Below are 18,040 nucleotides of genomic sequence, written 5' to 3' on the forward strand. Positions count from 1 at the left end.
TTTAAGGCCATTTAAGGAGAACAATAAAATCAATGGTGAGAAGAAGTGCAATGTAATTTCTATGTAGTATAACCATGCCATTAGCTGCTCTGTGGCCCTGGAGCAGAGGGTCCCGTAATTTGACCATATAATATTTTCTTAGGCAGGGGAATCATTGGGAGACTAAAGCCAAATAGAATGAATGTGTAATTAGTGTAGGTACCATGTAAGCATACATCGGTGTTATAGCTTTAGAATGGTATATGTTTGAATAGTGAAATTGCTTTTGAGAACTGTGGTGGAAAGAAGTGGACATGTGGTCCAATTAGATCTGTGCTTCTGTGGCTCATTATATACGGTTTTCCTACGCTATGAGTTAGTATTTCTGAAATCAGCAATTACAGTAGATAAGCAAACATGTGACCAGATACAGAAAAAGCCAGCAGTCCTAAGATTTAGACTTACCTTCCCCTAGGACATGAGACTTGTATGAGGCAACACTTGATGAGGCTCCACAATGGACATCATGCACTCTGTTATATCACATGTATGACTGTTTTCCTGGTTAGATTCTCTGGAGGCATTTTTGCTGTCCATGGCAGGTGGACATATTTTAAAATGTCCATAGCAGAACACCTCTCAGAGGCATTGAGGGCCAACAAGTCCCAGAACATCTGCCTGGCTTCCATGGAGAATTGTTGCCACTTTCCTGGTGCCAAGGTTAGGTCTTTCTTCGTTTGCCACCAAGAAAACTCCCGATACATGGGGTCATGACCCCCTGCTTCTTCCCAAGGAAATGTGCCGGTCATAACTGTGTACAACAAGACTCCAAACGCCCACACGTCAATGCTCGGGTGCAGCAGCAATTGATCCCCTTCTTTTAAGCTGCACAATTCCGGTGCAGTATATGGGATGGACCAGGACATACATGGTGCTTGAGTGCCCCGGAGCCTCGTCAGTCCAAAATCTGCTAATTTGACTTCCTTACATTCTATGTCCATGAGCAAAATGTTGTCCAGTTTAATGTCCCGATGGACCATTCCTCTGCTGTGCATAAAGTCTAAGGCACTCGCTACCTGTGGAACAAAACCCTTTACAAGATCTTCATTTAAACCAACCTGTAGGGAAAAAAGAGAGAAAATTAGTCACTAGACACAAATATAACACAATGTTACCCAACATATTGAACCCACCTTACCTCGTGTACAGGGAAAGAAACATACATTAGCTGAATACACAAGGACTAGGATTAAAGGAAACCTGTCAGCATACAAAATGGTGCCATTAATGGTGCAAGATCCATCTTAACCCATCTTACTCCATTTTAAACCTTGCTTCATATCTTGAGTGATACACATACCTTAAACAACAAGCGTATGCCAACTATACATCCTACCAACTCACTGCCCTGGGAAAGGAATCTTTAAAACTCAGAAATGCTTCAAAAGCAACTAAAACTAGAAATTGTGACTTTATAAAGATCAATACATTTTTGATACAAACTTACATTTAGCTTTACTATTGAATGAAGGTTTCCAGCTGGTGCCACCTTCTGGACAAAGACATATTCGTTGCTGGTTTGGAAAGCGATTTCATGGGTTTCGATGATATTTGGATGGCCGCTGAGACTGAGAGACATTCCGTATTCCACTAGGAAGTTGTCCATTGGAGTTTTCTCTTTACTCATCAGTTTCATAGCCACCAACTCATCTGTTAAAAAGAAAGACATAAAAAGACAATGAGTATCATAAACCCAACGTTAGAGAAATGATGAAGCTTGCTAAAAACCTGCTAAAGTTAGTTAAAAGTTTATGTAAATCTAAAAGCTCTGACTTATTAAGATCCATAACCATCACTCAAAAACTGGAAGCAAGGGGGGCTTGGAAAACTTAGAAACTTAAAAATGCTGCTCAAAAGCACTCAGAAGCACAACTGATTCTGTAAATCATTCTCTTTACATGAATTAGGCTACAAATTTACCTGAACCCCGATGTTTGGCCAAGAGGACCTTTCCGTACGATCCTGTCCCAAGCTCTTTGATGGGGTGGAAGTGGTCTGTGACTTCCATCATCGTCAGGTTTTCTGAGGTTTCGGCAATGAGCTCAAGAAGTTTCCTTGCAGTTACTTCTACAATGCTAGAAGCCATTCTGGAATCACAACATCAAAACATACAAATTAGTTTCATTTGGCACTAATCATTAGTAAGCGGCATTAATCATCTCTCTGGATATCACCCAGTTACTGTTATTAATTGTCACCTTCATTAGAGGTGGGGGGAGGGGTAGTATTGTAACTAAAGACAGTTATTTTACATTTTAAAGCTGATATATGCTTACAATTCTTATTAAATACATGTTGGGCTTATGTTGATGAGCTTTTATTCACAGCAAGTGGATATTGTTTTCCTATATAAGTCTATGGTAATGCAAAACCCACTTGAAGCCGATGAAATTCACCTGTCAATATACAGTATTATAAATTATTTTAGAAGGGTCTCAAATGGACATCAAACTGATTCTATGGACATGAACCCTTACTCTGATACATACAAGTTATATGTAAGAAGTCCAATTATTTTATAGATTCCAAAGAGAGAAAGGAGTGATGTAGAATGGCACTGGGCAAAGGACCGAGAGTGCCATCATTCCAAACCAACAAATATCTACAACAAGGTAACAAGCGGGGACTTCCTAGGATGGCAGCCAGGGATATCAATTCAAAACATAGGGATACAAATTCCAAATGTATTAGTCACATCATACAAAAGTTTTTGTATTGAACATCATGTGTGAATCTTTTAAACTTTTGCATGATATGACTAACATTTATGAAAATATCTTTTATAGCTGGGTGTTGACTTTCTGTCCTTAGGTGCCATCCTAGGAAGTCCCTGGTTTTACTTTGCTGTAATACAGTAAAATTATTTACTAAAGATATGTGACTTCCTGAGACTTCAAGCACAAATCCAACCAAAGAATTTGGACAAAAACCGAAAAGGGTTAGAACATCTTTTAACTTTTTATTGCCATTTCTGACGTCCGATCTTCCCTCACTTCATGTGTGTGGTCAGCAAAACCTCCTTTAGGAGAACACAAGTGGGGGAAGAATGAAAACCTTTATTAGGTTTTGTAAGTTTTTTTTTTCCCATGATATTTTTATTAAAGATTAATAACAGGTACATAAACAGAAGGTTTGGCAGCTATTTCCAAAGGTGACCAATATCAATTCACAATAGGAAATATTCCAGAGTCAGGTATAACTGGACAATGAAAAACTGCATTCTAGCATTATATAGTAACAGGGAAATACAAGGGGTCCCTCATCATGGACCTATACTGGTCTTGCTATGCATACACCATAGATGAGTGTTTCTCAACCTTTTCTTAGCCAACGTGCCCTTTAAAATTCCACACAAGCAAATAAAGGGGATTGGCTGGAGTTGGCCTCTAGCTACAGCCATTGTATTGAGTTGCTGGTCAGAGTTGCCAACATTCTAGTCAATGTTATGTAAGCTTGTCATTGTAACAATATAGTGGAAGAGAAAATAGAACCCCACATGTACTAAATATGACAAATGGGAATAGTGGAATTTGGAACCCGATTACTATGAAAACATTTTTTTGCTGGATTGTGCTTTCAAACCAAACTGAAAATTGCCTAACAGACAATCTAGGATGACCTAAGAAGACCGGTATAATTTTACTTCTAGGATACATGAAGAAAGAAAATCTCAATGTATGTATGAGCTTGGTTATATTCTAAAAAAATGTAATCAATACACAGACCTCTAAACAAAAGAAAATAATGTATTCATACTTGTAGGGCAATAACAGGCAATTTAGATAAAACGTAAAAAATCTAATTGAGGGAACATAAAAACGTTTGTCTATTTAACTTACTGATAAAACAGGTTCTTATTGTAAAATTTGGAAAAGCAAAGAAAATTAGGGGGGAACATAGTTGCATGTACAAAAAGACAGACAGGAATGGTGAGAAACTTTTGATGGTGAATTGTTGTTTAACACACAACTACTAATCTACAATCTCTCAGACAACCTCGGATGGAACGGTTTCATTTTATTTCAAGGGAAGATGAAGAAAACATCTGAATGTAATGCATGAGGTTGGGTAGATTGTAAAAATAAAATATTGCAAGTTAATGTGGATATTCCATCAATCTATGGATCGCTCAACAAAAGGCAATCATTTAATCCTTCTTGTAGGGTAATAACAGGCAAGGGAAATAAAGATAAAATCATCTAAATTCAGGGAACATTAAAACATTATTTTATTTAATCTTTTTGCTACGACATTTGTATTGCTGGGTTGTCATTGTAAAATATGATGAATGAGAAATATAGGAAAACAATGGAGTGTACAAAAAGACAGACAGGAATGGCAACATATGAAACAGGGAAATAAAAAATCTTTTGGTACTGAATTGTTTAGCATGCAATTGCTAATCTACAACCTACCAGACAACCTCGGATGGAACGGTTTCATTTTATTTCAAGGATACATGAAGAAAGAACATCTGAATGTAATGCATGAGGTTGGGTAGATTGTAGAAATTACATATTGCAGGATAATGTGGATATTCCATCAATCTATGGATCTCTAACCAAAGACAATCATTGAATCCCTTTTGGTGGGCAATGTAACCTTCTGCTAAGAAATATGTATTGTTAGGCTGTCATTGTAAAATATGATGACAAAGAAAATTAGGAAAACACTTGTATGTATGAAAAAGTCAGACAGGAATGGCAAAATTATAGGAATGGCAAAATTACAGGAATGGCAAAATTTTGAAATCAGTAAAAAAAACTTGATTTTGAATTGCGTTTAACAAGCAACTGCTAATCTACCATCTAACAGACAACCTGAGGAGTAATTGTTTTTTTAACTATTTCAAGTGTACATGAAGAATGAATATCTGAATGTAAAGATTAATGATGAATATATTTTAAATATTCACATGATATTGTGATCATTTATTTTTAATCAATATATCAATCTCTAAAATAAAAGGCCTAATGGTCTGACAATAAATAACAGGTAAGTGAAAAAATAGAGAACATTCTACATTTTTACTATTTAAATTTCTGCTAAGTACATCTCTTAATAGTAGAGATAAATGCTAGCTAAGGATAAAACTGAGGATTATAAAACTATGAAGTTCTATATGACTTACTTTGGAAAATGAAGGTATAGATGGTCTCCAAGTCGGTCTTCACGGAGGAAATCTATGTGGTCTTCTGATAAGCAATTCTGGCGGGAAGCAGTCAATGGAGGAAATGAATCACTTTTGCTACAAGCAAAATGAGAGTCACTGAAAGTAAGAACTGGAGGTCTGGTATATATGTGAGGAGAAAAAGGAATTTGTTAAATGAGATTCTGATTGGCCAACGCAGAGGAGCTGCTCATTAACATATGATTGGTGACTTTGGAATGGGCTCCTGAAGGGTGGAGCAGGTAGGTCCATATGAATGGGGATTGTTTATGCTGTGCCAGTGTGATGAGGGCGGGGAAATTACCCTGAAACTAATTTTAAATGATTTGATTAACCAAGGAAACCGTTTTTAGATGAAAAGTTTTATAGAGATAATGTATAAAATGTCTTAATATTCTTTTAATAATATATTTTTATTAAATTGCTCAACATAAATTTACAAAAATGCAAAATATCACATTGACCCAATTTAACCATGAAAAGTTTATGTATAAAATGTGTCTAAATAAATAAAATATAAACATGCATCCATATATAAATCATAAATATACAATCTAAAATCAACATAGAATTCCACCCACCTGAGACTATAAAGTGGGCAATATATATGAACTGACAAAGGCTGGAATGCTGAGCTGTGATTGGACCCTGAAAGGAAAGTTATTCTTTAAAGGTTTTAACAAAGATGTTCCATCACTAAAAGCTTCAAAAATCTTCTGCAGATTCTTACGATATATACTAATCTTTTACAAGCAGAGGATTTACATATAAAGTTTGAGGGCCAAAATACATTTTTCTGCTATGGGGCTTCATCACTAGTCATTTTTAGTAATGTGGAACTGCTCAGACTCAGCACTGCGCTCATACACATATATGTTCATTGGGGGGATGAAGGAACTTTCCCTGAGATGGTGAAATGTATGTCTTTATTGTCATGTTTGGTTTGTATTTGTTGTATTTTGTCTCCACAATCTACTTTACTTTTAAATGTTCACTTTGAGGTCACAAAACCGAAAGTAGAGAGTACTCCATTGTGACAAATCCAGATCACATTGGGGGCCAAATTATTTTAACTGAAAAGGTTAATAAACCCCCTGATGTTGGTAAAATCCAGATTTTCTTCTCTCCTAAGAGTAATGAAGTGTTTTTGGGGTGCCATAGTAAAGGTAAGGAGGTGGCCTCACTAGTGTGTCCCATACTTCCAGTACTTTATTGAGCAAGGCATAGGGAATCATAGACCAAATGTGGAGGAAATGCAGGAAATAAGCAGCTACTCTGCATTAGGTTGGATAGTAGAACATGCTTGATAATTACCTTCTATATTACTAGATTGCCGGATTGCCATATTCAGGAAAAGGATATTGGAAGAAATATTTGAAGCTGGTCAATTTAATAGGGATAATAGTAAACTGAAGAGGAAATTTTTTTTGCTTGTTTGATTTTATTTTTTTTTGGTTTATTTTATTAAAAAGGTAAAAAAAATCATGAATTGATAGATTTTTATTCTTTAAAAACTTGTTTTATTGTGATTTGTTTTATTGAAATGCATTGTATTTGTATGAAATTAAAGCTAAATGTAGCAGGGAGGATGTTTGGTAATGCACACATTTTAGCATCCTCATTTTTGGAAAAGGGGAACTTTGTAGAAAATGAATAAAGTGAATACAGATGTTGCAGATAAATTATAGCTTTATTTTTTTCTCTGTGCATTGTAAACTTTCTAGTGTATAAAGCTGTGTGTGGTCAGTGGACCAGAGTATGGAGTATTTTTAGGTTCTTTTGGTATAAAATACAAAACATTGTTGTTGGGGGAAATGGTAGCCATTGTCATTGTCAATTGTTTCTGCTGAGTGTCTGGGTGTTCACCTCTATTATTGTTTGTTTACTGTAATTACCAAATCCCATCACCATTGCCTTCAGTTCCTCCTCTGTGTATTGTCTGTTGGGTGTAGGCTGAAACCATTCAGGGTAGATCTTATTGTTATGGTAAATTTCTGTGCTCCAACACCTTGGGTGTACTGAATATTGTAGTCTCAGACTAATGGCTTGTCATTGTGTCATTTATTTTTCTAGCACTTATTATCTTGCATTTTTTCAACTTGTTAGTGGAGCTTTGAAATGTTTTAAGGTAATTACTTGGAAACTGTGGGCACCATCTGCTGGAAACAGCTGCCATATCTAGCATGGAAAGCTTTGTAACTAAAGCCGGCCATAGAAGGTTCGAATCTCGGATGGTTCAAGGCCAAAATGTAACCAATGTATAGACAGGCTGAATGTATCTAAGTTGATTGATTGGTAAAAATTGGGAATAACTAACCTGTCTTTTCCATGTGATCATTGCTAGAGGCTAATATAGCCGCTAGCAAAAATCAGTGTGTTCTCCCAGTGGGGATGCCTCCCCCACCCCCTATCCCCACCAAGAGAACACAATAGCTCCATGGAAGGGATTCTCTCTTCAACACTGATTGTGTTAATATGGGAATCAAGTGATTTTCTTTCCTGAAACCCGTGGTTGCAGGAAAACTTATTAACCAAATATTAGGGCATCGGAGAATGAAAAAAAAAAGAGTAAATGTAAAGGGTTTTTACCTGCTATTGTTACAGTATTATTATTGTTAAGGCCTCCCAGGAGGAAAGTCTTAAAAATTAAGAATTACAAATCTGAAGGTGACACACAACAAAGAATTGATGGCAAAAGCGAAAACTGAGCAAAATCACATCATAGGTTTACACAAAGTGGTCCCAGTCCCACCCCGGGAAAAAAGGGAAACATTACAGATTATGCACAATGCAAACTATTTCAATTTTCAATGGTCAGGCTGCCATAGCCGAGAGGTTGGGACATATTATCGCATCTGCTTCTATCTGTGCCTATGATGTAGGGAGTGGTGAGGGATGTGAGGAGTATTGGGAAGAGAAAGATACAGATCTAAATTATCCTTTTCCAGTGGATATGGAAGAAATTGCTGACCTAAAAGGTATATTAGTGTAGATGTGGAGGCGTATAAAGCAGTCATGACTCTAGGTGTCCTCATTTGGTTTGGTCAGCTTGTAGTGACCGGGTATCTATGGATCAGTATGTGTCTGTGGTTGGCTGACCTTGTCCCCGAGTTAGTGTATGGTGGCTGGGGGCCGAAGAGAAGGAACTTGTCCCATAGATACAGGGATTGTGTTTTGTTCCTGTGGTGTCTTCACGGATGGGAAGTGGTTTCTGTGAACTACATTGGTTGTGTTTTTGACCTGATCATGAATGCATTCCTTATAAATGGTCTGTATCTAACAAATTCTGTCAGGGGTATGTAAACTTATGAGCACGACCCGAATCATTCCTATGCATGAAGGCAAAATGAGTAAAGGAAATAAAATGCATGGACTGCAATTTGCCGTAAATGTGGGCCCTAGCAAAAGCCGTTTATTGCAAATTCTGAGCAGGGCCACATAATAAAAATCATTGGATGGGTCCCATGTTATGTATTTTACAGAGGGAAGAAATTAAACACCCAGTTTAACTGCTTCCTGACCACCCTATAGAAGAATTACTGCTACAGGGCGGCACGGGTGCACATAATCACATATATATACACACATACACATGATTTTGCATTTCCAGGTAGGGGCCATGGCTGTCAATCACCAGGTCCTGGCCGGTGATTACTCGCCGGCACCCGATGATTACCGAGGATCTCCGCCGGGAAGCAGAACTGTTTTTTTTACTAACAGTTCTCCTCCCTGTCAGTTCCTGTGATTACAGTGACGCACACATGCAGCCCCATAGTAAAACACTCTCAGCGTCCTTTTTTTCCCATGAATTGAGCTTTCTTTCGGTGGTATTTGATTTTATGCACGTGCCGCCCTGTAGCACTATTTCTACTATAGGGCGGTCAGGAAGCGGTTAAACTTGCTAAGATCCTTTGCTTTGATAAATGTTACCATTTGCTTTGTAGTTATCCTAAACTAACAATATATCTAAAAATCCGATACCAGAAGATTCCTGCTTATGTCTTTTCCACCTTCTAGGATTTTGCTGTGGCCGGAAAGTCACAGAACCTGAGTTCACCTTCACACACCGAACCTTCTCACCAGGAGCTCCACAGCAAAATGAAAAATGTCATTTCATATTCCAGTAGAATGGAATACTGTATATAAAGTGATCATCTATAGCCCAGCAAACGCTGATACTCCTGAACCTCAAGTCTTCCTTGTTTCTTTGTATTCATTCTCACATTCTGATTACAGTCTACAAGTGATCAGTTCAAATGCAAATTGGCAAACACAATGTTGGCTTACTTGTACAACGTATGTAAATTCCCAGGCAGCCAATCAGAATGCTTCAACTTTACAACCACCCCCCCCCATTTAAACTCCCATTTAAAGGTGACCTTCTCTTCCCTCTTTCCCTCCTCTTCAACACCAGATCTAGGGTGACATTGGAGAATAGCTGAAGATCTCACCTGGAAATCAGTGGAGCCTGATAACAGAGGAACACTTTGCAGGATACATTGAAGAGTGATCTCAACATTTCCTAAGGTAAGTCATTATATTCATACTATTATAAGGAATGTTTTGTTACTTCCTCACTATTATAGAATGACACTTGTCAATCAATACACAAATATAACTGAGCTGTATATAGTAATGTTGTAGTTTTATATCGGCCCTCAGTTGTATGTGTTTATGAAAATCAGAATTTAATTGGAGCTTTTTCTATCAATCCTATTTTCCATCTCATTCCCTACCAGCCTGTACATATAGTTGGTACAAATGAAGACTTTAAGTCAATATTTTAGTATATGTTTTATTATGTTGTGTGTTTGGTTGTATTACAAGAAGGATATTTTACATGTTATTTGGGGGGGTTGAGATGTTATTTGAATAAGGGCTAAAAACTGTTCTGTCTTTTCCAGATCAAAATGGCTTCTGCTGCCCACTATGTGAAGATCCTTCTGAAAGGACTTGTCTCCTCATCATCACAAGGTCTACAGGAGATAGACTTACAGGAGAGATTCCACCTCATAAAGGAACTTGGAAGTGGAGGACATGGTTCAGTGCTGCTGGTGGAGGACAAAGAAACAAGTAAGTGCCAGTTATACAGGATGTTTTAATTGTATACATCTCTCCATACCCATAACATGATTTAAATATATATATATGTACACAAATGCTGTGCTTAATATCAATCTAATCATGTCCTATTTACAGATCAGAAGATGGCTTTGAAGATCATGGAAAAGAAAAGAACAAGTAAAAGGCAATTTCTGATAGAGTTCAGTGTGTCCTCCTACCTTTCTCCTCATCCCAACATCATCAGGAGTTTTGGCATGGCCTTCAAGACCCAAGACCACTTTGTATTTGGCCTAGAGGCGGCACCAGTTGGTGACCTGTCCTCTATAATTGTACGCAATGTAAGTCTGATTCCAGCTGATTCCGAATTTTAGCAATTTTCTGGATCATTCTATTTCAGGGTAATAACTTTTTTTTCTGTATTCCAGGTTGGACTTCCAGAAGACAGTGTTAAAAGATGTGCCATGCAGATTTCCAGTGCTCTGGAATTTATTGCCGAGAAAGGACTGGTGCACATGGACATAAAATGTAAAAACATTTTGGTATTTGACCAGGAGTGTCGTTGTGTGAAAATCACTGACTTTGGCCTTACTCGTATGAAAGGAACAGCGATTAGATCTAAGTCTGGCAGCACCTCCTACAGGGCCCCTGAGATGTGTGAACTCACTGGACAGGAAGAACTGGCTGTAGACTCCACTCTGGATGTATGGAGTTTTGGAGTGCTCCTCTACTGCCTGATTACAGGAAAATTTCCATGGAAGGTGGCCATAGATAAAGACAAAAGATTCAGCAGATTTGTTGCTTGGCAAAACAATCCTTGTGATGACCCCCCAGCATCATGGAACAAACTGCCCACATGTCTGCAGAGAATGTTCAGATGTCTCTTAGCTGTGGACTACAGTCAGAGGAGCAAACCGACTGAAGTCTTGTGTTATATGGAGGAGAGCTGGAAAACAGATTCAACCTATTCAACAGATTGAACCTAAGTGGCATCCCTTCCAGCTAATCTACCAGATCTAATGACTCCTTCAGCCACTTCCAGTTCACTCACCAGATCTAAGAACTCTTTCAGCCATTACACAACTTGTTTAATCAACCACCTTGACAGAAGTGTTGGTTCTCACCTCCATATCTTCTGATTTCTGGATCTCAGTTCAGGCGGTTACCAAGTCAAAGGCAGGATAATACCTTATATCCAGTAATATCGATGGATGATGAAATGTCCATCAAATGTGCACACTGCTATCTGGGTCTTTGTGGATTTCTTAGGTGAAATGATGTAAGAAATGCCCATCACCAATATGTAATATGTTTATATATGATATGTTATATGGGAATAATAGGATATTTGTGACCACATAGTGATATGACTATGCAAGTAGCTGGTTTAAAGTAAGTTTGTAAACCATATGGGACAAAATGTCTTCCTGATTCTCAAAAGAACTAACCGTCCATGACTTTATTAGTATTTCAAAGCCAAATGCTAGACATTGTAATGAAGATGGCCATTTTTGTCTTTAGGGCCTGCTGAAAGGTGGTGGCCAGACACTGTGTCTCCATTTTGTTAAAGGGCTTTAGCATGATAATATGGGGCCTGTTTATCTAAAAGTCTAGGGTGATGGCAAATTTAATGAATGCATACATCCTGTAGACATCTTGTCACCAACTAGTAGGCAGAGGTGTTAACATTGGACAGCCATCACATTAAAGTAGGACTTGAGCTCCATCCAATCGCTTTCTCCAGAAAGATATGATTGTACCACTTAGAAATTCCTTGATGATGGGTAATGGAGGGAACTAGTATAAGAATAGCTAGACTGGATATTAAAGGGGGGGGGGGGAGCTTTATTGACAAGCTCTACTAGAGACTTGATGGGGGGAGCTTGACTGGGGAGTTGCCTGGAGACCTTGAGTGGAGGCTGACTATGGAGAGTGGTAATATGTGATGTACTTGCTAGCTAGATATCTTGTTGGCTAGCTAAATATATTTACTGGACTTTTGGTTTTTTTTTTGATTTGTTTCCCATGATGCAGAGGTTCTATTGCTTGAAGGTATTGGGTCATATTGCTGCTAATCCTTGCCTATGATTTATATGCCACTTGGTTATATTTCTATGTAATTAAAGTAAGATTTTCTTGTCTGCAGCAAAGCTGTTCATGTTTATTCTTTGTACAATAGAATCTTTTTCACCTACAGTGTGTGTTTCATTGCTGTCCTACCCCTGAAAGAACAGTGAGAAGTGGGTGGAGGTCAATAACAATTATAGTATTATTAATTTCTGTATTATTTGTTTAATCACACTCCCCATTTCCTTACAATGGCCCACGCAATTCTATTTCTTAAGCTACCCTTTTTATATTCTAATATTTTTATTGAATTTTTGTCTTCCTGGGGGGTCCACCTGTACAATTGTTCATTCCAAGCTTACTATACATACAGGATCCCATCACCATTGTTCATCATGTCCCCTCTGTCTATTGACTATCAGGTGTAGGCTATTCAAAGTAGACACCATTGTTATTCTAAATTATGTGTCTCAATCCTGTGTATGGAATATTCCAGTCTTAGAACATTGTGGGATACGTTTTTTTTTATTTGGTGGTGGTGTATTGTTGAATAGCTACCAAAACTTTTGAGCTTTATGGAGAAGTTGATGGACAAGATTGGCAAAGTTGAAGAAAGGACAATTTTTTGCTCTAACAATATTTCTTTACATTTTTCAGATGACAAGTCTGGACTATCCACAGTGGATGAACAAGGCCCCTGCCTGGTACATGGGGGAATGTAACTTGTAGATATATGAGTAGTTACTCCTCCTGTGCACTGGGTGGGGCTCTTGAATTTTCTCTGTACAGAAAAATGCCCATTGATCCTGCCAGAAATACTTTGAGTTCATAAATTACTTTTTGAGCTGACAACACTGCCTCTGTTGCATCTGAAATGCTAAGCAGTGTTGTCAGCCAGGTTTAGAAGGACCTGTTTAGCACTGACAGAGGTATATACTGGTATGTCAACCACTTAGCCACATGATTTAACATTTGTAACTGTGTGTACTGGTAAGTCAACCACCAAATTACTTTTTGGTGAATTGGATTCATCATTGAGGCAAATTGTAGCTTCCAGGCAACTCCTGCTTGGAGTAAACCATGATAATCATATAGTATATCCGGGTAAATAGTATCTTCAGGTTTTCTTTAAATTCACCATTTTCACCTCACTATGTGAATTGTTCTCAAAGTTTATCATATTTTTGGGGGTGCATGCGCGGCCGGCTCTGGGATTACAGCTCCGTGAAGAGAGCTCCGCATCCCCGCCAGCAATAACCCGGTACTCACCAATCCCAGCAGCGGCACTGACCTCTCCCCACGCTGATAAGGGGACGCAGGTCTCCACTGGATCCCCAGGGAATATGCCCCGATGCCGCAGATCACCAGGGAAGCCAGGAAAGCTGACAAGCTTTTTCCCAGCTCTCAGCCCCTGCAGGCAAGATGGTGCCGGCTTCTCACAGACAGATGCCTTACAGACAGAACGGAGACCAGAGCACACCACAGACCCCAGGCTCAAAGCAACATTATACCCTGGAGACCCTGGTGAGTCCTCTCCGCCCCTGTCTCCCACCACAAGTAGCCCTGCTAAGTCCAGACCTAGGCTGGACATAGAAAATCCTCCTGTCACTCAGCCTTCCTATTCTACACTCAATCCTGCTATTTCTACTCCATCCTTAATAGAAAATTCTCTTGCTTCAGACCAACCTATCACTGAACTGTTTATGAACAGTATGCTTCTCTCACTGTGACAAACATTACATGATGACCTGACGACGACATTATCGCAAATTTCAACCGCGGTACAACGACAGGACCACCGTTTCCGCCATATTGAAAATAAAATGGGGGAAATGTTCGCAGCTCACAACGACCTAATAGACGCACACACTGACCAGGGCACCGACATAGAACAGATTAACCTCAAACTAGCGGATCCTGAAGACCGCTCTAGGCGGAACAACATCAAATTCCACGCAATCCCAGAAAACATCAATTTGGACACCATAGAACCATATTTACAACAATACATGAAACACCTCATTCCTTCCCTATCAGATGTAGAGCTCGTTATAGGTCCTGTGCGCAGATTACCAAAACTATCGTTCCTACCGGCCGCAGTCCCTAGGGACATCCTGGCACATATCCACTTTTACCATGTGAAAGAAAAAATTACGATAACCACGAGAAACATTGCATGACTACCGCCAGACCAAGCAAATATAAAATTATTTGCAGACCTATCTAAAGCCACTCTTCTAAACCGCAAGAAGCTTGTCACCATAACAAAAGCGCTGTGGAACCACGGAATTGGCTACCAATGGGGTTTCCCCACAAAGGTCATTGTTAAACAACAAGGAAGGTTCTTTACAATTAAATCTCTTGAAGAAGGCATCAAACCTTTTGAAAGTTTGGAAGATCCTATCAGCGGACTCCCACCAACCCACCTCCAACCATACGCAACACATGGAAGCAGAATGGTCAAGATCCTAAGATCACCACCATCAACAACCAACCAACAAGCTGGGACCCTATAAACCACTAATGGCTGGCAGACGGCCCCATTACAACCATCATCAAACTCCAAGTTACCCGTCAATATGACTTACAATGTAAGTCATGTATGTTCAAATCCCCCCGTTACATAGTAGCAATAAGTGCTACACATACCACTTGTGTTTTCAACAAGTTTTTTTACCCCCTTACCCTCCTACCTATACCAGTCGATTGACTCAACCTCTCCACATTCCAAATAACGTCCTACAAGATGAAACATCCTCATCAAACCAGCAACCACATCCAGCATGTTACCTCTTCTTTGTGGAAACTTCTCAAAAACATAAGATATGCCATTACTCTACATTATCCATGAAATACCTCTGCTACTTCGAACAACTCGCCTACATCCAGGACTATGATTAAAATATAATCCTTAAATGTCCGTGGCCTCAACTCACCATTCACAAGATCTCTACTACAAAAAGAAGCTCGCTCGTTGCAGGCTGATGTCCTATTCCTTCAAGAATCCCACTATGCCACCAACAAAATCCACAAATTTCACTTACACCATTTTTCTCCAATCTATATGGCAACCAGCCCCAAAAAGAAGAACGGCTTCATCACAGCCATTAGAGACTCTCTCCAATACCACTGCATCTCAGAAGTCGCAGACCCTCAAGGGCGCTACCATATCCTGATATGCAAAATTAATGGAATCCTGTACACCCTGGTCAACATCTATGGTCCAAACACCAATCAACTCCAATTCTACAACAAAATCATTTCCACTATTTCCGCTCAGAAACAAGGCAGACTAATTATAGGAGAAGACTTCAACATTATCGGCAACCCACTCCTGGACTCTTCTTCAAGCAACCTCTACGACATCTGGCGATGCCATCACAGTACAGAAAAAGACTACACCTACTACTCCCCCTCTCAACTCTCCTACTCCAGAATTTACTTTTTCATCACGGACAAGTGGACTTTACAACACGCCACATCCTCCAAAATTGGTACCATAACCTGGTCAGATCACCCTCCAATCTCCATCTCCTTAGATCACAATCAACACTCAACAATCCCCTGTATCTGGAGACTTAACACAGTCTTATTGAAGAACCCGGACCACAAAAACTCATATTGGACGCTCACAATATGTTTTTTTACATAAATGACTCACCTGAAACATCGATACACACACTGGTCCACATATAAGGCATACATGAGAGGTATCCTTATACAATTAAATTCCTGAATCTCCAAACAGAGAAACCAACAAATCGACAAAATCCTCCTCAACATTAAAACAAAAGAAGAATTAAACGAAAAATCCCCAAACTCCGCAACATCTGCCCAACTCACCACTGACAGAAACAAACTTAGAACTCTCCTGCTCTACAAATCCTCAACCTTCAAAAAACAAAAACTACATTCTACTCCCTTAGCAACAAAGCCAACTCCTTACTAATCAAAATGATTAAACAACGATGACTAAGAAATAAAATATCTTCAGTTTATCATCCATCCTCTTGATCCCTAACCACAAACCCGCAGGATATAGCTAATGCCTTCTCGACCTATTACCAACAACTATACAACCTTAAAGACGACCCCAACACCATTCACCCAACACCTACGTCCATACAAGGCCTCTGCCTGGTACATGGGGGAATGTAACTTGTAGATATATTTACACCTTACTATGTGAATTGTTCTCAAAGTTTATCATATTTTTGGGGGCGCATGCGCGGCCGGCTCTGGGATTACAGCTCCGTGAAGAGAGCTCCGCATCCCGGCCAGCCATAACCCGGCACTCACCAGTCCCAGCAGCGGCACTGACCTCTCCCCACGCTAATCTCCACTGGATCCCCAGGGAATATGCCCCGATGCCGCAGATCACCAGAGAAGCCGGGAAAGCTGACAAACTTTTTCCCAGCTCTCAGCCCCTGCGGGCAAGATGGTGCCCGCTCCTCACAGACAGATGCCTTACAGACAGAATGGAGACCAGAGCACACCACAGACCAATCTTTAGTTCCATTTTGAAAATCCTTCCCTCCTGAAATGTAATCTCCCCATTGAAGTATTTAAAGGTTTAAGTCATATCCCTCCCCTGTGGATGTTTTCCTCCAGACTTGCATATTAAGTCTCTACTGATATTTTATCCCTCAGACCTTTCACCATTTTTGTTGCTCAGCGCTGGATTTATTCTATTTTATCAATACCTTTTTGTAAGTGAGATCTCTAGAACTTAACATAGTATTCCTGCCCTGAAGATACAAAAAGAAAATGTACAAAGTGAGGGAATTCCCCTCTTAGACAGTTGTCAGTGGAACAGATATTCCCATTGGACGAATTCCCCTCTAGTCCTGTTTTGATTACAACTGTAAAATTGTGGATTTCTGATCGGTTTCTGTTTTAGAGACAATGGTCACCAGGACAAATAGAGAGGGTGGATCTCCCCAGAAGTGACACATACAGAAAATCAGAACCTGATAAAAGATTTAATCCTTCACCAGTTGATGGAGAACTCAAAGATATTTTTTACCATTACATAAACTTTGGACAGGTTAGTTTCTCATTCATTTTTTTTTGTTTTGTAAATTTCTCTGCTGGTGGAATAATCTGACCAAGATCAAGTCTGGATTAATTTCAATGCGCGTTCTACAGCATAAAATGTACACTGATGGAGCAAAATCTACACGAGTGCATCACATGGATCAAAGTGCAGGGAAGTGTGTCTGCTGGATTAACATTGTAGAGTTTAGTAAAAGATGAATTTTTATCATACAGTGAGGACCCCCCCCCCCCCCATTGTCTTCATAAACAAAGAAAATTAAGTCTCCGGTGACTTTTAGTGTATGGATTGTATTATACTGGTCAGAAAATCTCTTCTGCCCAAAGCATTGGACTCCAGTTCCCAAAGCCTCCCAAAAGGCCAATTTTCCCCAACAGAGTAGATAAGTGTTGTTGTCTCAGGCTGCCCATCGATAAACCGCTTTAGTCATGGGCAAATACATCTGTGACATGCGGAGGTTTGTCATGGTTCTTGACTTTCACCCCAAATCTATTTACTTTAAGATGTAATATCTCTAAAGATATGATTTGGTAGAGTGTTCACACAACTGACTGAAAGCTTCAACACAACAACAGAAATGTATTGGTAAAAAGGTTTAAATCTAACAAACCATCAATCTATTCATTTACACAGAAATGATTAAAGTG

General features: G+C 39.2%; 2 protein-coding genes across 2 annotated transcripts; one reads left to right on the plus strand and one right to left on the minus strand.

Annotated features, from left to right (window-relative positions):
- Positions 1–515: 515 nt before the first annotated feature.
- LOC149454781 (serine/threonine-protein kinase SBK1-like) lies at positions 516–9,728 on the minus strand. The gene is made up of 5 exons (XM_089687104.1): positions 9,661–9,728; positions 5,171–5,287; positions 1,960–2,126; positions 1,487–1,689; positions 516–1,097 (listed from the first exon to the last, which is right to left on the minus strand). The coding sequence occupies exons 1-5, from the start codon at positions 9,726–9,728 to the stop codon at positions 516–518; spliced, it is 1,137 nt and encodes a 378-aa protein (XP_089543230.1).
- Positions 9,729–10,119: 391 nt separating this feature from the next.
- LOC149454782 (serine/threonine-protein kinase SBK1-like) lies at positions 10,120–11,250 on the plus strand. The gene is made up of 3 exons (XM_089687105.1): positions 10,120–10,282; positions 10,409–10,611; positions 10,699–11,250. Exons 1-3 carry the CDS (start codon positions 10,120–10,122, stop codon positions 11,248–11,250), a joined length of 918 nt encoding a protein of 305 aa, XP_089543231.1.
- Positions 11,251–18,040: the final 6,790 nt, after the last annotated feature.

This window comes from Staurois parvus, unplaced genomic scaffold (genome assembly GCF_062004578.1).
Source record: "Staurois parvus isolate SC_StPar_1 unplaced genomic scaffold, SC_StPar_1.0 ptg000417l, whole genome shotgun sequence".
NCBI classification, from domain to species: Eukaryota; Metazoa; Chordata; class Amphibia; order Anura; family Ranidae; genus Staurois; species Staurois parvus.